Source organism: Antechinus flavipes, chromosome 1 (assembly GCF_016432865.1).
Source record: "Antechinus flavipes isolate AdamAnt ecotype Samford, QLD, Australia chromosome 1, AdamAnt_v2, whole genome shotgun sequence".
In the NCBI taxonomy this organism is placed as follows: domain Eukaryota; kingdom Metazoa; phylum Chordata; class Mammalia; order Dasyuromorphia; family Dasyuridae; genus Antechinus; species Antechinus flavipes.
Genome location: NC_067398.1, coordinates 333,054,400 through 333,078,343, shown reverse-complemented (window position 1 = coordinate 333,078,343; position 23,944 = coordinate 333,054,400). Strand labels below are relative to the sequence as shown.

The 23,944-nt window shown below is 34.1% G+C and overlaps 1 protein-coding gene across 1 annotated transcript in view; it reads right to left on the bottom strand.

Moving 5' to 3' along the window:
- The window catches only part of TRAP1 (TNF receptor associated protein 1), a 79,862-nt gene that overhangs the window by 17,463 nt on the left and 38,455 nt on the right, over positions 1-23,944 (bottom strand). The window contains exons 5-8 of the mRNA XM_051967731.1: positions 16,502-16,573; positions 12,231-12,391; positions 1,696-1,805; positions 728-801 (exon numbers count right to left, since the gene is read on the bottom strand). Of these exons, the coding sequence (XP_051823691.1) occupies positions 728-801; positions 1,696-1,805; positions 12,231-12,391; positions 16,502-16,573 (417 nt within the window). The remainder of the gene's footprint in view (positions 1-727; positions 802-1,695; positions 1,806-12,230; positions 12,392-16,501; positions 16,574-23,944) is intronic.

Sequence of the window (23,944 nt, the reverse complement as noted above, 5' to 3'; positions counted from 1 at the left end):
CTATATATAATCAATTTCAGGGGTTTTCTATTACCTCCATGACTACATTTTAGTTTTTTGTCATTTAAAGCCCTTTACAACCTTGACACTTTATATCTTTCTAATCTTACAATCCACTCCCTTTAAAACACTCTAGGATTCAGCCCAAGAGGATACTTGTTGCTCTCAAACAGGATACCATATCTCCCATCTTCAGGTCTCTGCATTAGCTGTTAATCATATCTGAAAGATCCTTCTTCCCAATCTTTGGGACTTAAAATCCTTGGGCTTGCTTTAAGACTTAATTCAAGCCAAGCTGACTAGGACACCATTCACCATTCTTGTCGCTTCCCTTACTATCATTCTCTACATAGTTACCTTCCATCAATTCTTTCTCATTTAAATATTCTAATGTACATGTTGTTTTATCTCACCCCAATTAGATGTATATCCCTTGAAGATGAGAACTATTTTTGCTTTATCTTTGTTTACCCCTGTTCATCAACAGCACATACTAAGCATTTAATAAATACTTGATGCAAAGATTGCTGATTTTTGTTTCTTCTGAAGATGATGTAGTCATTTATTTGAGGAATTTGAAGAGCAGATTTCTGTGCAGATGAGAGTTGGACTGGTTATTATAGGATTCTATTGTTGCTATTGACAACTTCCTTAGATCTTTCCTGAGGCTATTTATTCCCAAGACCTCATATTTAATATATTTTTGGGATCCTTGACTAAGTCTTACCTGTAATGTATTGATGCGTTTTCCATTCAGGTAAAGAGGAAAGCTAACAAAGTTACTGTATTTTGTCACTACCTCTGGAAAAAAAAAACACACAAAATAAAAGTATTATGTTAATGATTACAACTAAGAGTAAGAAAACAAGTTTGGGATCCTGCTGAATGAATTAACCAGCTAAAGGCAATGGTATTTATCACTAGAATGTTGGCTACAGCAATTCATCAATTGTGATCTTAGTTGGAATGAAATGGATTTTATGAAAGATTCAAGGAAGTGGATTTGAAGGACACGTGGCTGATTGTGTCTGTGGTGAGCAAAAGTAAACAACTAGATGAGCAGGGAAGATTTCAAATGGAAAATTTCAAAATACTAACATGTACTGAACATAGAAAGCTGTAAAAGAAATGGGATCAAAAAATCCTCTGCTTCCAAACAATGTCTTCTTATAAGATTTAAATGAAAACTCTGACCATACGACAACCATGCAACCAGCCAGAAAGCTTTATCGGACAGAGGGCTGTGTAGCAAAAAGGGCTATGAGCTTGTACTCAGAAGAACTGAATTTGAATCTTTGCTGGATCTACCTACTTCCCAGGGTTATGAAGAGAAAAATGCTTTTTAAAATTGCAAAATACAGATGTAAACTTTTACTACATTATGATTATTATAATACCAACCCACTTAAAAGGATTTTCCTCTTTATACATATATGTATTGCTATTGGTACCTATCTCTATCTTTTTCCTTTATGTTACCCATCAAAAGGATAACTGGGATTTTCATCAAAGGTCCGTCATAGGAGAGTACCACTACTCTTCATTCACATCTCACCCCAAATCAGATGTTTTTGTGGGACAGCACAAAGTGAAGATCATGGGAGGTAGATACTGAGATTCACTATTTACAAATCAGGTCTAGCTGTGGAGAAAGCGGTCTGGCAAAGAGCAAAAAGTCCTTCTTTCTCTACTCACCTCGGACTCGGTCTTCATTGGCAAATTCTTTACAATCTGATTTGAGGTGGATGATTATTTTGGTTCCAGTTCTAACACCTGAAGCTTCTGCAATTTCAAATACTCCAGAGCTAAGAAAAACCAGGGGAAAAATAATGCTATATCAGTACTAATAAATCTTCACAACAAAAAAATCAGCTACTTTACCTGAGGACATTTTCAAATGCTAAACAAAAACTAAGTACAGATCCTAAATGACCACCTAAATGACCATCTAGAGTAAGGAATAATGATGGCCATTTGCTTGATTACAGTTCTTTTTTTTATACACACTCATGTAACCAAGTTTCACTTCATGAAAACTACAGTGCAGCAGTCAGCATACTGTCCAGGAAAGAGCATTCATTTCACATAGTGCCTGAAGTCCTGGCTCTGGCCCTTAAAAGCTGGAACGCTACAGAAATGTATACAATTCTTATTTACTGGCAACTGATAGTCCAATGGGCAGAGTTCTGGGCCTGGAATCAGAAAGACCTGAGGTCAAAACCAGTCTCAGACACATTAACTAAACTCTGAGCAATTAGTTTAACCTCTGTCTGCCTTAAATTTCCTTAATTATAAAATGGGGATAATACTAACACCTACCTCCCAGTGTTGTTGTCAAGATCAGGTGAGATTATTTGTAACCCATTTAGCCCAGTGCCTGGCTTATAGTAGACAATTAAAATGCTTGGTCCCTTCCTCTTCTTCTTATTGTTATTATTTTTTAATCTTTTTTTTTTAAATGAAGCTTTTCATTTTCAAAACATATACAAGGATAATTTTTCACCACTGGTCCTTGCAAAATTTTGTATTCAAATTTTCCCCCTTTTCTCCACTCCCTCCTTCTAGATGGCAAGTAATATAACATATGTTAAACATGATAAAAATATATGTAAATCCAATATAGACATAGTATTTATACAATTATTTTGCTGCATAGGAAGAATCAGATCAAAAAGAGAAAAAAAAATGAGAAAGAAAATAAAATTTAAGCAAACAACAAAAGAAGTGAAAATGCTACATTGTGGCCCTCACTCAGTTCCCACATTCCTCTCTCCGAGAGCAGATGACTCTCTTCATCACATGACCATTGGAACTGGCCTGAATCATCTCACTGCTGAAGAGAGCCACATCCATCAGAATTGATCATCGTACAATCTTATTGCCATGTACAATATTCTCCTAGTTCTGCTCACTTCACTTAGCATCAGTTCACATAAGTCTCTCCAGGTCTCTCTAAAATCATGCTGCTCCAGGATAATACACTATGACCAAGTAGGATTTATACCAGGAATGCAGGGCTGGTTCAATATTAGGAAAACTATTAGCATAATTGACTATATCAATAACCAAACAAACAAAAACCACATGATCATCTCAATAGATGCAGAAAAAGCATTTGATAAAATCCAACATCCATTCCTAATAAAAACACTTGAGAGCATAGGAATAAATGGACTTTTCCTTAAAATAGTCAGGAGCATATATTTAAAACCATCAGTAAGCATCATATGCAATGGGGAAAAACTGGAACCTTTCCCAGTAAGATCTGGAGTGAAGCAAGGTTGCCCACTATCACCATTATTATTTAATATCGTATTAGAAACACTAGCCTCGGCAATAAGAGTCGAGAAAGATATAAAAGGAATTAGAGTAGGCAATGAGGAAACCAAACTATCACTCTTTGCAGATGATATGATGGTATACCTAGAGAACCCCAGAGATTCTACCAAAAAGCTATTGGAAATAATTCATAATTTTAGCAAAGTAGCTGGCTACAAAATAAATCCCCATAAATCCTCAGCATTTTTATACATCACCAACAAAACCCAACAGCAAGAGATACAAAGAGAAATTCCATTCAGAATAACTGTCGATACCATAAAATATTTGGGAATCTATCTACCAAAGGAAAGTCAGGAATTATATGAGCAAAATTATAAAAAAGTCTCCACACAAATAAAGTCAGACTTAAATAATTGGAAAAATATTAAGTGCTCTTGGATCGGCCAAGCGAACATAATAAAGATGACAATACTCCCTAAACTAAAATCATGCTGCTGGTCGTTGCTTACAGAACAATAATATTCCATAACATTCCATATACCATAACTTATTCAATCATTCTCCAATTGATGGGCATCCATTCAGCTTCCAGTTTCTTGTGACTATACAAAAGGCTGCCACATACATTTTTTGCATATGTGGGTGTCCCTTTTCTCCTTTAAGATCTTTGTCTTTCATGGCTCTCTTCAAGACTGAGATGATTCAAACCAGTTCCACTTGTGCAGTGATTAAGAGAGCCATTTACACCCAGAGAGAGAACCATGGGAACAGAGTGTAGACCACAACACAGCATTCTCACTCTCTCTGTTATTTGCTTGCATTTTGTTTTCTTTCTCAGTTCTTCTTTTTCTTTCTTCTTGATCTGATTTTTCTTGTGCAACAAGATAACTGTAGAAATATGTATACATATATTGGACCTAACATGTATTTCAACATATTTAACATGTATTGGACTACCTGCCAGCTAGGGGAGGGGTTGATGGGAAGAAGGGAAAAATTTTGAACAAAAGGTTACGCAAAGATCAATGTTGGAAAAATTAACCTCTGCAATATGCTTTGTAAATAAAAAGCTTTAATAATAATAATAATAATAATAATAAAGTTTAAAAGCTTACATCCTTAAAAAAAGTATAAAAGAATTGTTTTGAATGTACTTGGGACAAACATTAAGTAAATTAATTTTAAAAATTAAAAAAAAAAAAGATCTTTGTCTTACCCTTTTTATTAAAGAAAAATTAAGGCATGAACAATTGCTGCTCTGATCTAGGAAAGACTAGTGATTCCTTATTGCTCTAACAAGGAGGTATTTTGGAAGGCTAACATAATATTGAATACTTTGGAAAGATTCTAATTACTTTCCTGAGGCCTACCAGAGTAAATAAGCATGTAACAATTGGCTATTCATTAAAAAAAAAAAAAACCACAACTACACACACATTATATTTTTAACTTTAATCCATATTACTGACATTTTTCTACTTTCTTTAAGTCTAGACCATTGGTGTTAAACTCTTAAAACAATGGGATCACTAAACATTAGGTAAGAATCCCTACAGGTAGCATGTTGACTTGGAAAACCACATATTAATAATATCAAATGTTCTATAGGATTTTCATTTATTTTGTTATAAATTTTTAACAATTGACTCCTTTAGTATAAACTGGTTCCAGGACATCTCTGGTCCTATCTAATGTTTTTATGCTCTTCCTTCCAGGTCTTATGCCTCTAATGAAGAAAAGAAAATCAATTGAAAAAACTTTCTGCAAAAACATGTGAAGAATAGGGAGAACCAGAAAAGGGGACTCTGATAGAATCTTGCCTAAGTATTAACTTGGTTTTATTTTCATAAAATGAATACTGGAAATCTGTAGCAGTGGCAGTTTTCAGTTATAAATAACTGAATAAATATGTATTTAGTATTTCCTTTAAACTGCAGAGTTGTTGGTATTAGTGTTAGATATGATATAATGGAATAAAAATAAGACAATATGCTTTAGAATATCAAAAGCAATGTGTAATTTGTTAAAGCTGTAGAAACTATTTTGTCTAAACTGAGTTATACTTTAGAAACATCTATACAACTTGTGAGAAATTTCATCCACTTAGGATTATTTTTGGGGAAGGGAAAAACAACAGAAAACACTCCTTTCTTAGAGAAGATCTTTGGAAATTTATGAAGAAAGTAATAAAATTGTTCACACTCTTAGACACAGAGTTCAGTAAACAACTATCTCATGAGGGTAAAAGAATGAAAAAAAAATTTTGTGTATGCCAAAGAATTTATAGTAGCACTTTTTTTATAGTAGCTAAGAAATTGGAAACAAAATAGATGTCCATATACTGGAGAATACTGGATAAATAAACTGTGGATATATGAATGTGATGAGATATTATCATTGTGTTCTTAGAAATAATGAATAAGAATAGAAAGAAGGATAGAAAGACTTAGTGAAACAAAATAAAGTAAAAAGAACCAGGGAATTATAACAAAATTTACACACACACACACACACACACACACACACACACATATAATTATACCAAAACAACAGAAATGGGAAGAATAACAATAAGAACAATAAGAACCAAAATACAAAGTGAATGCTGCAAATGAGAAAGAATTTCTTCTTTCTTTTTTGCATAGGTATCAGACTTTTTTGATTATGTTTAGTTTTGTCCACCTGTTTAAAAATATTTTTAAAAACATTCACTAATATAAGCTATGTGGAAGATTGGTGGGGGTGACTGTGAGGAATGTAATAAAAAAATACAAGATACCAATGGAAATTTTCTTCTAAACAAAAGTCATTATCTCAAGGGGGAGACATGCTGCAGGCTTGTTCTCTTCAAAATACCATATCAGAAAAACTCTAAAGAGGGTTACAGTCTATGACAAAAATGAAAGAAGGAAACCAGGAGGCCATGATAGAAAAGGAAATTATGTAGGTTGGGAAGAATAAAATGAAGAAACCCTTTGGTAAAAGGAAATTGGAGCTGAAGTTTATTTTTTATTTTTTAAATAACTTTTTATTGACAGAACCCATGCCAGGGTAATTTTTTACAACATTTACATTTTACAACCGACAGTTCTCTTGTTGCACAGGAAGAGTTGGATTCAGAAGGTATAAATAACTCGGGAAGAAAAACAAAAATGGAGCTGAAGTTTAAACTTAAAAGATTAACTTCTCTTTTTACTATCAAAAAAGCCCTCAGAAGGAAAGACTTAATCCAAGATGTTAGTTAAGATGTTCAAAGGAAGCTAAGCTTCTCATACCTCTTACCAAACCCCATCCCAGAAAAGAAACTATTATGAGGAAAAAGTAGTTTAAAAAAGAAAAGAAAAACCTATCATAATTTTACAATAACTAACAAAAAATGCTAGTACATAAAAAGCAATTTTGCATAGCAACCTAAAGCAAGAAAAGTAGAAAAGGAAGCTTATACAAGATATCTCAAGAGACATACTCAACTGAATAAATGATATGCAAAATGATAAGGCAAGATTCAATACTGCTCAAAAAAAATAATCAAAGGGCCAGAGAAAAGAAAATTTTGATGTTGAAAAAAAAAAATCAAGAAATAAACTTAGAGTTAAAAGATGCTGACCATCTGATCTTGCTCTTCTTAACTTCCTATAATCTAGCTTCTGAACACATTCGTATTTCAGAATGAAATCTTCAACTTTGTAACTACACCGCCTCAGATTATTTCTGACACCAGCTGTAGGACTTCACATCATAACCTCCCCACCCCAATTCAGGTTCTTTGTATGTGTTAAATTTCGAATGGCTGGGTAAATTGTGGTATATGAATGTTATGGAATATTATTGTTCTGTAAGAAATGACCAGCAGGATGAATACAGAGAGGACTGGCGAGACTTACATGAACTGATGCTAAGTGAAATGAGCAGAACCAGGAGATCATTATACACTTCGACAACGATATTGTATGAGGACATATTCTGATGGAAGTGGATTTCTTTGACAAAGAGACCTAACTAAGTTTCAATTGATAAATGACGGACATAAGCAGCTACACCCAAAGAACGAACACTGGGAAACGAATGTGAACTATCTGCATTTTAGTTTTTCTTCCCAGGTTATTTATACCTTCTGAATCCAATTCTCCCTATGCAACAAGAGAACTGTTCGGTTCTGCAAACATATATTGTATCTAGGATATACTGCAACATATCCAACATATAAAGGACTGCTTGCCATCTAAGGGAGGGGGTGGAGGGAGGGAGGGGGGAAAAAATCGGAAAAGAAAGGAGTGCAAGGAATAATGTTGTCAATATAAAGTAATCATTAAATAAAAAATAAAAATTAAAAAAAATAAAAAATAAAAAATAAATTTCCCCATTAGATGGTAAGCTCTTAAGAGGGCAGTGACTGTCTTTGCCTTTCTTTGTATTCCCATCACTTAGCATAGTGACTGAGGCTCAATAAACATTTAATAAAGTCCACTAAGTGATTAATTCATAGTATTGATTCGGTTTGAATGGTCTCAATTCCAGTGGTCAAGAGGTTAGTGGAAATAAGAGAGTTGTTAAATATCCCCTTTAAATCAGTAGCAGGTTTAGGAATGAAAGAATTCACCCATTCCCAAATTATTAGTTACAAAATGAAAGTTTATTGTTGGATAGAAATTTTCTAGTGTGAAATGGAGTTTTGGAACTGAGAATACTTTCTCATTGGGCAGAAGGATCCTGGGAGCTGAGAATGACAGAGATCTCAAGTTACCTAGGGCTATCTGCAAAGACCTTAGTTGAGGGAAGCTGTTATATTAGGAATCTTGATGGGGGATGGGACAGCTCAAGCTGATCAGACCAGGATTCTTGGTGGGAGCTTCAGAAGCCAAGCTTTCCAGGCTTAGATTCTTATCAGTTTTCAGCCCAGATCTCCTATTGAAATTAACAACACTTCAAAGGGTGCTTTTTGACTAGGATTTCTAATTGAATCAAAGGCTCTGGCATCCTGGAAAGATAACTTATCTAGGGGGGGATATGCCTTCCCCAGGAGGGGCTGAGAATCTGAAAGGGATCACAGATCAAAAGGAAATACAGTTTCTTAAAAGGACCACAACTTTAGTAAAGAAAACAGTTCCCTCCTGCTTCAGTATCACACAGATAATAAATGTTAGATGAGATGAGAATGCAGGATTTCTTAATTCCAAAGAGATCATTCTATCCTCCACTTCATGCTATCTCTATTATACATATTTATAATATTTTTTACAGAACCATAACATACTAATATTAGGATACCATAACTTTATCCTGCTATTCTCCAGATGGTTTCTAATTTTTTCCAATTTCAAAAAGAGAATCTGTGTTTTTTTTTTTTTTTTTAAATACATTGATCCTTTCTTTCCTCTTTTAGTGGCTTTGGGATAGATTTCTACCAAAAGAATAACAGAGGTGAAAGTGTTGAAGAAAATTCTGTATTCTGTATTTTACATATAAAACTTCCAGAACAATTTTTATTCATTTATGATTACTCTAAGAAAGAAATATTTAAATTTTAGAATGTCTTTATACCTTAGGATGCCTAACTAAAGTCATTTAGATGTCACAAAGTAAATTTCAGTCATCAGTCAAGAGCAAGCAAGGATCTATATTGTAGGTAACAATTCAGTTAACAGCTTCATCAGAGTAAATCTTTTAACTTTCTACTCACTCTTAGAGTGAAATTCTTTCTAGCTGGTCAAAAAAGAATCCAAAAATGATTAAACTTAAATAATGAAAGAAGTTTCTGGTTTTTTTTAAGTGTATCATTAACCTAATTCCTTAGGGGGAAAAATACTCTTTCCAGATTAATCAATCAAGGTCGGTTCTCCCCCACCTGCTAATCTTTATCAGGTGACAGACAGCCCTAATTAGTTTAGGGAGAAATCTTCCTTGGACTCTCCAAGGGGAGCAGGACATTATTTTGGAATTGATAGTTAAAAGAAAGACTCTCTTCTCTTTGAGATAAGTCCAAAAGCCTCAGGTTAATCTTTAAATTCTTTCTTAAAGTTTCAAATGAAGGAAGAGACATTTAGTCTGCTTTTACAAAAAGTATGATCAGTTCTATTCACTTTTATTACATGTTGCTATTCTGTACTCTAAATAGCTGGACCATTCTCTCCAACAATGTATCAGAGTATTCCACCAACATTGGCTTTTAATTTTCAAGATATTTTTGACAGGGGCTAAGCTTTTATTTGATAAAATTGATAGGGAGACACAGGAGTTTATTGAGTAGGGATTGACATGGTTGGATCTGTGCTTTAGAACTTCACTTTGGCAGCTGGAAGATTGATGGATCTAGGGGAGAGACTTGAGGCTAAGGACCCACAAGCAGGTTATGAATATAGTCTTAGGCATGTGGTAATTAGCCCTGAACCAGAGAGGTGGAATATAGAGGAAAGAAACGGGCTTATTAGAGAGAGGCTACAAAGGTGAAATCAACAGGCCTTGCCAACAGATTTAAGGGGGATAGCAGGGAGGTTAAAGATATTGAAGAGTAAGATAAGTAATATCTAGGTTCAAAGCCCGGAGTACAAAGAGGATATTATAACAGAAAAGTTTGAGAGTGAGGGGAAAGTTTGAGAGGAAAGATAATTAAGTTCAGTTTTGGAGATGATGATGGGTTTAAGGTGTCGACTGGACTTCCAGTTCTGAGATCTAAAAGGCTGATTGATGCAAGAGACTGGAGGTTAACAGATACGTAGATTAGAGGGACAATCATCAGTATAGAGATAGTAATTAAATCTATGGGAGCTTATGAGATCACTAAATGAAATTGTATAAAAAGAGAATGTTTAGATTAACCCTTAGGTGTGCTGTGGATGACTGTCCAACAAAGGAAACTAAGAAGGAGCAGTCTGATGAGTAAGGAGAGAGTGGTGTCCTGAAAATCTAGAGAGAAGAGTTTCAAGAAGAGAAAAGCCACTGGATTTGTCAATTAAGAAAGCACTAATAACTTTAGAGAGAGCAAGTTTGTAGAATGATGAGGCTGGAACTTAGATTGTAGGGAGTTAAGAAAGTTAAGACATCTATTGTGATAAGTTTAGCTACAAAGAGCAGAAGGGATATAGGATGAGAGTGGGAATGGAAGGAGTTAGCAAGGAGGGAGGAAATAGCAAAAAGGCATCTGCTGAAAGATAAAAGATGAGAAGGAAAGAAGGGAGCCCTCAGAAAATGGCTTCAATATTTTCTGTAAAATATGAGGCAAAGTATTCAGCTAAGAGAGTTGGAGGAAAAGGAATCATGGGCTGGAAAAGGAGGTATGAAAAAAATGTAGCAAAGTCAGTAGAAAAGTGAGTTAGAAGGTATAGAAGATTTGCCTTTTAGGTTGCATAGCATAAATTCATACTGGATTCAGAGCAGTTTAGATTTTCTGGTGTATAAGAAACAAAGGCAATGGATTGTGAGTCATTCAAAGCCAAAGTTTGACAGGAAAGTTCAGCAATATGATATCAGGGTCAAAGACTCAAGAGAAGAGGGTAGTTAAGATTTCTAAATCCTTAAAATGGATGACAGAATATTTGTGGGTGATAGCAAGATCAAAAATATGACTATCTTTGTAGCTGAGATGGATTAGGAGGGGGGCATGGGAGTAAGTATAAGGAATCCTAGTAAGGAATTCCCATGAGCCTTAGCCATTCCTTTGTGTAAATTTGTTTATTGAGAACATTGAAAAGTGCTTGAGTTATCTGACAGAATCTCAGGAAGCACACAGGGGCTTCTGGTACCCTTCTGGTGCCTTAATGAGTATCCTTTATTGCAGGCTGGTGTTTACCCTGGAAACCTGGCCAGTTCCTGGAGTACACAGGTGGGCCTCTTGTGATGGAGCATCCTGTACCTAAGGGAACTGCTCTGTCCCAAGGGTCATATATCAAATGAGAAAACTTAACTAGTGTCTTCTTTGTTCTTAGCCTACAACAATCCCTTAGTGGAGAGGGACTTTGAGGATTCAGCTAGGAAGTACTGTACAGCTTGCCTACTAATTGCTCCTATACTCAAGACTCTGAATAGCTATGATCATAGGTTCCCCAGCCAAGGAATTCAGATGTTGGTGCTTCTTTGGAGTGGTAGTGATGTATGTTGTATGTTTGTTATAGTGTCTTTATTGTCATGGTGGCCATCGTGTTAACTGTGTATTACTTTTATGTTATGAGTTTCCTCTTTCCTTATGTCTTATTTAAATTAAGGTTCTGAGCAGAAATAAACTAGTACCATCTTCTTTAAGACTATGCCTGTTGAATGTGAATTCCAAACCTAGATTAATCTTACAATAAGTTAAGGACCTGAGTGAAGGTATTTGAAGAAGAGTCAATATGAAAGATGGTTTCTCAGTCTAAGGAGAGGAAAGAAAAATTGTCAACCAACTACTGGACTCAAAAGAAAGGAAGGGTAGTAACCTGGTGGTCTATAGAACAGAGGGGTCAAACTCAAATGGAATTGATCCCTACAGGTTGCATAATGACTTAGAATATCACGAATTAACATTCCACATTGTAGAATGAAACCCTCTACAGTTTCATGATTGCAGAGGCCAAAGAGAACATCATTATTTAATGTCCAACCCTCTGGTGAGGAGGTAAGTTGAATAAAAGATTCAATTTAGTATCTCAGATTTTCAACTCGATCGTTTAAGATAGATTTGGAAAGCAACTATTTACTATATGAAAGGAACTGATAGAAATATCTTAACTCTATATAAAAGCTTGCAGAATTCTCAACATCTCACATGGCTGATAAACTCAGAAGTTGATAGATGTCACCTAAAAAAACAAATTCTTTCCATCCCATGGCTTTTAACTATTTTCTCTTAATTCTTTCAAAATTAATGATTTTCCAACCTGGATTTCAATTGCAAACAGGAGATGCCTGTCCAGTTGTGTGAAAAAATCTGGAACCCTCCCTTTGTGATATTCCCAAACCTTTCTTTAGAAACTCACCCATCTGAGATCCACTGATAAGCTGGACTCCCAGGCTCTGTTGACTGTGAATAAACTTCCACTTTGTCAGCTACCATGAAAGCAGAATAAAAGCCCACTCCAAACTGCCCAATGATCTTGCTGCTTGCCTCACTCTGGTTCTGCAGGGCATCCAGAAATGCCTGTGTTGAAAAAGAGGAAAAGAGAATAGTCAAAGTTTACCATGCTATATTCTTCTATAACCTTCCTAAGAGATCTTCAAGCTCAAACCAAATGATGAGTCCCTAGTGGGGACATGCATGAATCACGAATGTCTCTCCATACTGCTTTTCATTTGGGTTAAGATGGTCTTCATAAATAATCCTTGATGATCTCCATTAAATGTCTCTCTGGATAGGCAACAAAGCTTTACTGGGATCTTCAGTATGCAGGCTATAGTTGTTTTCTTGTTATGATATCATCTGACCTATGTCTCTGTCTTAAAGAAAAAAAGGAAAGAATTGGGAAAAACATATCTCTACTATCCAGGAGAAGGTAGAACCAGGGAGGACACATGATTCCTTGAAAGAAATAAAATCTTTTATTTATTTAAAGTTGAAAAGGATGACACTAGTTAAACAATGAGAGGCAAGAGTGAAATCTGAACTTGTATCAAGAAGCTCAAAGATAGAATAATCTAACAATTAAGTATTAACCAAGCTAGCTATGTATAGGCAAAGCCCATTGCTGGGCCTGGGGAAACAAAGGCAAAACTGGAACAGTTTTGGCTCTGCAGCAGCTAACATTCAACTGGAGAGATGTGTACACAAACAGATATGTACAAAATAAATACAAGATAAATGAAGTGATGGGAGAGGACACAAGAAATCTAGAGTGAAGGGAAAGACAAAGGAGGAAGAAAAAAGGTCTATGTACTATTTAGAGTTATGTAATATGTATTGGGCTCTTGGATATGGGAGGAGCCAAAGTGTCTCTGGAGGAAAGACTTCCTATGTTGCAAGAAATGATGACTTAAATTTACAGGAGACATCAAATGAAAAACTCATCCAATAATGGTCAAAGAGAGAAAGAGAGGAGATAGCTGAAGACTCCCTGCTGAAAAGTACAAAGGCTGCTATCAGTTAACCTAACATAAAAATTGGAAGTCTACAGCCTACCTGGGACTTGTGTTTAGTTTGAGAGCCTCCAGGAAACTATCACACTTGATAACTAATAGTTATATCTGGAGATTGATGTGGGGATAAATGATATTAAGCAGAAGAAACCTAAAAAGCAGTTCTTTAAAAAATTTTTTAAAATATTTTTATTTAAAGTTTCTAGTTTCATAGGCTATCCCTCCAAGATTAAAAAAAAAAAAATTGGATATAGGTTATACATGTGCAATTATGCAAAACATTTACGTATTAATCATTTTGTAAAAATAGACAAAAAAATGAAAGAAGTGAAAAAAAATAGCATGCTTTTAATCTTATTCAATTAATATCAGTTCTTTCTCTGGAGGCAGATAGCATGTTATTTTTTAATAGCACAATAATATTTCATTTCAAACATATACTACAGTTTAGCCATCCCCCAATTAATGGGCATTCCTTTGACTTCCAATCTAGAAAGCACTTCTAAGGATCACAATAACCTGGATAAAATAGAAAGATCCCGGGAGACAAAAGTATACAAAATGGATGTACAAATCTAATATTTACTGATAATAAATCACAATTTGGGGACCGCCACATTCAATTACACAGCCCCATATGGGGTCAAGACTTATAGTTTAAGAAGCTTTGTAAAATACGACAACTGAGGAAGAATAACAAAAGATTGGACCAGTAATTCATCAGAGATTATATCCAACAAGAACCAGTAATAAGAATCTATAGAATTTGTGTGTATGTGTGTAATACACAAATGAATTAGAAATTTTAATGCAAAGAGATTTCATTAAATAAAATCAACATTACAAAAACAGAATAGGAAGAGCCATGACTCAACAAATTTTTTGTTAAACTATCTGAAGGTTTTTGTGGATTAAACTCTTGTATAATATAATAGTGAAAAGCTAATGCTATCCTCAGCTGCATTAAGGAAGGCATAGTGTTTAGAATGAAAAGAGTAGTAATATCAGGGCAGCTAGGTGGCACAGTGGATAGAACACCAGCCCTAGAATCAGGAAGACCTGAGTTGAAATCTGGCCTCTGATACACCACTTCCTAGCTGTGTTGGGCAAGTCACTTAACCCCAATTGTCTCCAAAAAAAAAAGAGAGAGAGGGAGGCATCATAACATAATGATAACCTAGAGTAAACCCAAAAAAGTATATGACCATATTCAGCACAAGGACTAGAGAACATGACATGTGATTTGGTTGAAGACTGGGAATACTTAGCCTAGAGAAGATTTACAAAGAGTTGATAGCTATCCTCAAGATTGTGGAGAAATTAATTAAACTTGTTCTATTTGGTCCCAGAGAACAGAACTAGTAGAAATAGGCAAAAGTTGCAAAGACATATATTCTGCTTATCATAAGGAAAAACTGTAATAGTTAAGTTACATAGGAGTGAAATGGGTCCTTGGGAGAAAGAGCACTCCTCTTCACTGTGATCTTTAAGCACATACAGTTGATTTGGATGGCTCCTGAGGTCCTATCTCTTAAGAATCTCTGTAATTCTGGAGAGTAACTAAATGCCCTCAGAAATATGTAACCTGCCTCCAACTCGAGCTATTTCTCCCTTTTTATTACCTTTATTTGCTTCTTTCGGTCCCTTCTTCTGATAGCCCATTGTCTTTCTTGTATCTGACTACCTTTTCCATTTACATCCTACTGTCTTCAGTTTACTTATTTTTCTCAATGGCTTTACCATCCTCTGAGGAACCCAGGCACTTAGATCCATTGTTCTGTCTTCTCCCTATATCCAACTAGTTGTCAAACTACCTATGTATATAATACTTCATTTTCTCCTTTCCAACTCTTATTCCAAACCATTATCTTATTTAGGTTATCTTATCCTAAACTGGATACTAGTTTATTAACTTGTTTTTCTGTGCCTACTAGCCTATCTTTTTTTCCATCTGTCCTTTACTCAGTTGTCTATATATCAACCCTGATTCAGATAATATTGCTACCCTCCTTAAAAGCCTTCAGCAGGTTCTTGTTGCCAACTAAATAAAGTATACACATGCAAGGCCCTCCACAACCTAGCACCAATCTATCTTTGTAGTCTTACTTCACAATACTTGACATATCCTATGTTCCAATCAAATTTTATTATTCTCGATTCCCTGTTCTTCATCTGATCTCTCATACTTCACTTCAACAGGCTGCCATTCCTGAAATAAACTGTTTACCTCCTTTCTAAAGTCCTATGTATGACTATCTTGTCTACTGAAATCTCTCTTACTTAATGACTCAACTATAGCATTAATTCTGCCATAAAGTCTGAAAATAATGCTAAACTCTGTTCAAATTTCTAAGAGAGTTCTATTTGGACCAGTCATTTATTTAAATGCTGTTTATCAGTTCCTTTTCATTCCAATCCTCCAAATAGACAGTAAAAACTATAAGGATGGAAATATTTTATTTTATCACTGTTATCCTGTTGTCCAAAACAGTGTCCATATTACAAACATTCAATGTATTTGCTGCGTTGAATCCCTAAAAGTCTAATTCCATCCCCAAAAAGAATGATAAAAAGTTGTTGCCCAAACAGCAAAATTATAAAAAAAAACAAACCATTAGTTTTTATTAACACTCTCCCCACTATCTTTTGTTAAAAATACAAACAAAACCCCTTTGTTATAAGATTGTGTATTCCTTAGAGATAAGAATATATCTCTCCTAATATAATCAAACAATGACTACAACAATTAAAAAAAAAAAAAACAGTAAACCTTAATAATATAGCAGTCAAATTTACATGCATCTCTTAAAATACATTTCTACAGTCAGTTACAAAGTCAAAACTGGTCCTAAAGATCACAACAATTGGTTTGCCTCTATGAAAAAGTTTTAATGGTGATAAAAAGATTAATCTACAATCATTAAGGAAATACCCAGGAACCAAAGATTCTGGCCCAAATGTGATAGAGTCTTCAAAACCAATAGTCTAAGGAAAACAATTCATACTTCATAATGAATGTATTGCTTAAATAACATGTCAGAGCCTAAAGGAGATTAGAGTTTGCTTCTAAAGAGGCTTATAAAGGTAACTGCTCTAAAAAGAAAGGCTCTTGGGTGCTGAAGCTGAGTCAAAAATCTTTACAAAAAATTCAAGAACAAACAACAAAGAATTTATTTACCTTTGAGCCCGATCTAGCAATAGTTCCCAAGTTAGACACCAGCTCCTCTTGTGTCATGCCGATGCCAGTGTCCTGAGGAAGAAAGTTAAATAATATTAATACCATTAAAAGAAAATTTGCTAGGTCTTCCCACATTAATTGAACTTTTTAATTTTATGAATATCCATGCCACGGCAAATAGGCACAGAAATTCAGAACATCCACAACAATTAAACAAAATAAAACAAAACAAGCACCAAAGTGCTATGATAATATGGAGAAGTGATTAGTTTGTGGTTTAGCACATAGTACTAATCAAGAAACCAGAAAGCCTGAATTCTTCTCCCAGCTCTTTTTGCTCTTAAGAAAATCCCAGAATTTCAGAATTGAAAAAGACCTCAGAAGCAACTAATCCAACCTAAATTTGACTAAGGATTCAACAATTGGTCATATAACCTTCAAACAAAGACCAATAGTAAGAAAAAAAAATCCATCATTTCTGAGGCAGTTTATTTCACTGTTAGATTGCACTAATTGTTAAAAAATATTTTCTTTAGATTGAACTACAGTCTTTTTTTAAACAACTTCTCCCTCTTGTGCCTAGTTTTGCCTTTTGCTTCTTTTCCTTTGTAGATCTTAGTCTCTTAATCTGTAGAATAAGAAGGTTAAACTAAATTACTTCCAAGATCACTTCCAGATCTAACATACTATGATTTTAGGATTCTAATTCTATCTATTCCTTCATCATTAGAAGAAACAAGGATCAGAAAAAACTCAACCTTCTTCCTATGGAATAAGAAAGAGAACGGAAAAGAACTAGATAGCTGTCCATTGACTGATTTTAAATTTCACTGAACTAAGGAAGGCTGAATAGAATATCTCTAAATAGTCTTTTTTAAAAAATTGACCTTGGGGCAGCTAGTTGGTACAGTGGCTAGGACACCAGCCCTGAAGTCAGGAAGACCTGAGTTCAAATCTGGCCTCAGACACTTAACACTTCCTAGCTATGTGACCCTGGGCCCCAATTGCCTCTGACACTTAGCCCCAATTGCCTCTGCAAAATTAAAAAAAAAAAAATTATCTACAGTTTACTTTAGCAATATTACTTCTAAACATAAGGATTTAGAGCAGTTCCTTTTTTAGTCAAATATTTGTGTGTGTGTGTGTGTGTGTGTGTATAATCTTGTAATACAAGAAAGAAATGGCTATTTCTTATTAGTCATTTGAGTTTTACATTTTCAATCATGGAAATGTGAATGCTTTTATTGATTCTTAATTGACCAATTACTCAAAAATGTATTATAGTTAGCTCTTCTTATTGAAGTTTACTGTTATTTGTTCACACCACCTTTTAGAGTCAGGTGACAGATTGATGGGTTTATTCCCAAAGGTCTGAATATGGCCTTTCAGGTTAGTCCTAGTCTTAATATAAATATAAATATAAATTCAGATTTTCTAGGAACAAACAGGTCTTAAAAGCTACAGAAGCTATCCACACACCTAGAAAGGGAGAAACATTTTAGCTATACCCCTAATCTGGCAATGTATCCCTTGGTAATTATGTCAGGAAGTCTGGTGCAATTTTAAGGTGGGAGTGGGGTGGGAAAGAAGATGGTATTTTGAGTTTTCATAGATTGAAATATGATGCATTTATACCTTGCAAATGGTAACTTAATATTTGTAAATGGTTTAAAGGACAGACTTGCTTATGATATGTTGATAAATTATTAAAATATTACAATTTTCTGTAGATTACTGTTTACCTTATTATTACCATCTAAATTTTGCTCTTTGCAGTTAATGCATTTTTGAGGATGCTTTAGTTGTTCTATAAATAGGAGATATGCTTAGTAGAAATATTTATCTAAATACATCATCAAATCTCAATAGAATTCTGAGATTGAGGACAAGATAACAAATAACATACAGACTGTGTTATGAAAGTCTAGGTGTACTTCATTATATACAAACAATATGAAGGTATATTATCTAACCCACAAAATGACACTCTATGGTGAGATATTTTTAAGTTGTTTTCCAGATTTCTGTATACTTCATCACTTTATAAATGCAAATCTTTTAATAACACCCAAGTTTGTTTTACACTGAAAAAAATGATTTGTTAAAGAGAACACTAGATATGGAGCTAGAAAGATCTGGATAAGAGTTGTGACAGCAGACAAATCCTCAGAAACTTTTCTGAGTTTCAGTTTCCTTATTTATAAGATAAGGAAAATTAAACACATAACCTATCTAATAGGATTATTGTTCAATTAAAAGTTTACATTATGTAAGCAATATATATAAATGGCTGTTACTATTATTACACAAAAATTTAAATTTATAAGACAAATAATCTTAAGTTCCTCAAGCATCCTTCATTTTACAAAAGATTTCTTTACAAGTTTTTTTGAATAGAAAGTTTCCCTAGTACATTTGCTGTATAAGTAAGCCACAGTCATGGAATCTATCTGAAATGTTAATTTTCAATTAAGAACCTGCATTGGAAATCCCACAAAGGTATTAAACAGTAAAATATAGTGTAAAAGACTTGAGTTCAGTCTCAGAGTTTAATTTGCTATGTCACTATGAACAGGCCACTTACTTTTTCTGCACTTTAGACACTTTATGTATAAAATGAACTAGGTGATTTCTAATTTCCTTTTTGTTCTAGTATACTATGATTCTGTGATTTCTTTTTTTAAGTTAAAACACAACCATAAGTGCTAATTATTATGTCATATTTAAATTAAAAATGGCAACAGATTTCAGGACAAACATTTATTTGGATGGATGATCACAACCAGAAATCATTATAATCAAATGAATGTTTCCTTCCTGATGTTAGTGCCTAATGTCATTGTCCTTTGAATTTTGAATCCACTAGGAAAAAAGACATATGCAAGTGTATTTATGTAAGGCAAATACTAAAATCACACATATTTTTTGGTATTCAAGGCTCCATTACTATATGGGAAAAGGAGAGGTACAACCCAGTTAGAAGTAACATTGTTAACAAAGCAATTGGAATATTTTTCTGAGACTAAATCTCTATTATTTTGTCCTAAATCACAAAGCAAATTAATGTTAATATAGTATACATGAAAAAGGAACACTGAGAATGAAAACATAAGCCTAAAAACTTTCTCTGACCAAATCGATTTGCAGATGTCTAATATGAGAGCCATGCTTTTTAACTTAAGTATTTGAAAAAACAGCTCCCATATTCAGAATGAAGAATAAGTTATAAGCATTTATAACATTTTTTGGCCAATATTTAATTATTTATCAACAAGGAAATAAAAATCCTTTGAAAGTAGGACAAACTTAAAAACCTTTCTTTGCTATTGTGCTCTTCTTTAAAGATATCCGATCGTATATGACTGTATCACATTGGAAAAACTATTGCACTTCCACTTGAAGCTACCAGATGGCACTATTCCTTACTACCAATCATTTTTCTCAAGAAAAACCCCTTGAACAGCAACCCCGAAAAGAATGATCATCAACAAAGAGTCAGGAATTTTCTTCCATACAGGTGGACCCTCTGCAGACAAGGAAGAAGTACACCTGGCCAAGATGCATAATGCAAAATTAAGAGGGCAAAAAAAATTAATGAACTAAATAATAGCTTCCTGATGAGAATTTACCTTTTCAGGCCCTTAAACTGTATTTCTTTAAGAAAACAGATCAGATTTTGGTTTTCCTGAACAGTTCTTCAATACTTTTACTATAGAATCTTCTGATGCACTTGGTTAAGTAAAATTCCTGGAAATTTATGTATAATTACAAATAATAGATGATTTAACATTCATTACTAGTTTATATTTGTAAAGTATTTACAAGTTCACAGAGGGAAAATGATTTATCAAGATCTAACAATTACAGAGTCAGAACAGCATGGCTGCAGAATTCTATACCACCAGGACACAGTTCAAGCATGTTGGTTCAATAAATACTGAAATTCTGAAAAGAAAAATTTAAAAATTAAAGAAGGAAAAAAAATTTAAAAACTATCTTTAGGAGAAGAATGACTTAAGGGACAAATATAATTCAGATTGAAGAGAAACAGACAGGGAACCAGTAGAACTCAGATGAGGGGAATCAAGAGCATGAAATGGAGGTTTCAAGAGGTCAGCAAAGCAAGGGGGAAAAGAGGAAGTGGCCCTAGGTAGCACTGGAGTCAGGGAGAAGAAATGAGGACTGAGAAAAGGCCATTGGATTTGGCAACTAAAAAATTACTAGTAACTTTGGAGTAAACAGATGAGTGATGAGATTGTGGAAATGAAATTGAAAGGGACTAAGAATGTTAGTGGAGGTGAGAAAGTGGAAGCAATAAGTACAAATAGCTTTTCTCAGAAGTTTAGATGAGCTTAAGAAGACAAACACAGAATAAGAGGGGCCAGAAAGACCAAGTGAAGGTTTTTTAAAAATGGGATAGATCTGGGCATGTCTGTAACCAATACAAAAAGAGACAGGGGATAAAGGAGATGGCATGATCAAAAAGACAAGCTTTGGGGATGATCTCTTTGTGTTTGCATCAGGAGAGAGTGGGAGGACAACTTGAAACATTGAGCAGAAGAGAAAAATGAACTCGTGACTGATGACTTATGGAAGTATGAATTGAAGTTATCTGAAATGAAGGGAAAAAAAGTTGAGGTCAAAGTCTAAAGAATAGAAAGTTATGATAGAACTAATCAGAAAAGAACAAAATTATTGATATGCAAACATGGAAGGAGTAAGTGAGCTAAAACTCAACTGTGTGATTTCTTTGGCATTTAACAATCTATGGATAATAGAGAAGGTAGACAGAAATGATCTAGGGTTATAGTTTAGAAAGCATAAATGACAATCAAATAGGAGGACAAGAGACTTGAGGATAAAGGATAAAGTAGAATTAAACTGGTTGATCGTGGGGTCAAGATTAGGTAGGGAGGAAAATAGCCCAGAATAAGAATGATGACCTGGGAAAGTATAGAAAGGGGGAAAGACTAGAGCTGCAGGGAAAATTAAGTTGGAAAAATTGTGACATTCCATCATATCCCTAAGAAAGAAAGCATTGCTCTTCAGTTGTTTCAGTCATATCCAATACTTCATGATCCCATTTGGATGATTCTTGGCAAAGATATTGCAGCGATTCATCAATTCCTTCTCTGGATCATTTGACAGATGAGAAAACTGAGGCACACAGAATTAAGTGACTTGTCCAGGATCACACAGCCATTAAGTGTCTGAGGCCAGATTTTAACATTGGGAGATGACTCTTCCTAACTCCGAGCTCAGTGCCCTGTACACCATGGCATCCCCTAGTGCCCCTCCCTAGAGAGACAAAGGTCAAAATGAGGGAAAAGAGATATCAAAGGAGGTCATCAGCTCTACAGGCATCACCCAAACAAAGATCCAAGATAAATCCCAAAGAAAGACTGGTTCCCTCTCCCACATTGCCTCTTTTTACCCATCTAATCACAAATACTGTGAGAGTAATGTTTTGTTATCCAAATGTTTTTAGTAAAAAAAAAAAAAATGTTTTTAGTAAATTTTAGTAAAAACGTTTTAGAAAAACAGAGTTTTCAGTAACTCTGATTTAAACAACAGGAAAGGGGTAAACTCTATAGATAGTCATAAATGGTAAGTCAGGTAGAGACTACCTACCTAATATTATTAGTTTTCCTAACTGGGGGTTTTAGAGAGATTGTGATTGAACTTGTAACTTTTCGTCTAAAATAAGCTCCCTAAGAGGAAAGAATATAGATTTTAGAGACCATTATATATCTATAAGCTTAAAACAAATTAATATTCTTCAATTTATAACTAAACAAGCAGGTACAATATTCTTTTCCTCTTATTTTCATTATTTCTCTTGAGATATATAATCAAATGAAAAAAGATGATGTATTATGACCAGGTTGGATTAATACTAGAAATTTGGGGATGGTTTAATATTAGGAAAACTTATCAACACAAAAAGAAAAAATGGGATCTACAATACCAGTTCTCAAACTGAATTACAAAGAATTAATTATAAAAACCAAATTGGTACTGATTAAAAATTTTAAAAGCCAATCAGTAAACAGATTTGGTATATAACATATAAAAGCCTGATATATGATTTAACAAAAACTTAAGGTACTGAGGTAAGAACTCACTATTAAAAAAAAATGGCAAGTTTGGCAGAAATTAAGTAGATGTATGATTTAGAGAGGGTGCTATCAACCAAATGAGAGGTACAAGGATGAAATTGCCTTTCAGATATGGTTATGGAGATAATTCAAGATCAAAATAAGAGACAGAAGGGACCACAAAAAAATAAAATAGACTATTTTGATTACAAAAAATTAAAAAGGTTTTGAACAAACAAAAATAATGCAGTTGAAATTATAAGGAAAATGGAAAAGGGCAAAAAAATCTTAGTGAATCCGTCTAAAAAGGATCAAATTATCAAAATATGTATGGAAATGATTAAAATTTATAAAAATAAGGGCTATTCCCCAACTGACAGTCAAAAGATATGAACAGAAGTTTTCAAAGAAAGAAATTCAAGCTATCAGTAGCCATATAAAAATACCCCCAATCACTAAAAATAAGAGAAATGAAAATTAAAACAACTATGAAGTTCTATCTCAAAGTTAGGAAAAGCATACAATTGGCAAAGATGACAAAAAACAGAAAATGGTAAGCACACACAGGGTTGTGGGAAAATAGCCACACTGATGTACTGCTGGCAGAGCTATGAATTAGTCCAGCTACTCTAGAAAGCAAGCCCCCTCCCAAGTCACTGAACTGTGAATATACTTCAACTTGGCAATTCCAGTATTACATCTTTATCCAAAGCGATCAAAGAAAAACACAAAAAACTTACATGTACAAAAATATCTTCTTGTGGCAAACAAATGAAAACTAAAAGTACCTATCAATTAGAGAATAGCTATCTATTAGGGAATATCACTAATGGGACTATTTCAGAGAAATCTGAGATGAGTATGATATGGAATGAAGAAAGACTTAAGAGAACAATTTATACAATAAACACATTTTAAGACAAACATCTCTGAAACACTTAAGAACTATTTTTCTTTCACAACACAACTAATATGGAAATGTATATAAAATAATTGTACATATATAATAGCCTATATCAGATTGCTTGTAGTCTTGGGGAGAAGGAGAGATAAGAGAGAGGGCAGAAAAAAAGTTGGAACTCAAAATCTTACAAAAATGAATGTTGAAAACTGTCGTAACAAGTAATTGATTTGTTTTACTTGACTGTATATCCACTTTAAGATTTTTCTTTTTCTTTTCTTGGGAGGTGGGGGGCAAAAGGAGCAGGAGAAAGAAGTTTTTTTTCAATGGAAACAAATTAATATAATTTTTAAAAAGAAAGACATCAGAACTCTGATCAATGCAGTGACCAATACTGACTCTAGAGAGCTTATGGTAAAATAAGTCACGACCAATATGTTGGTT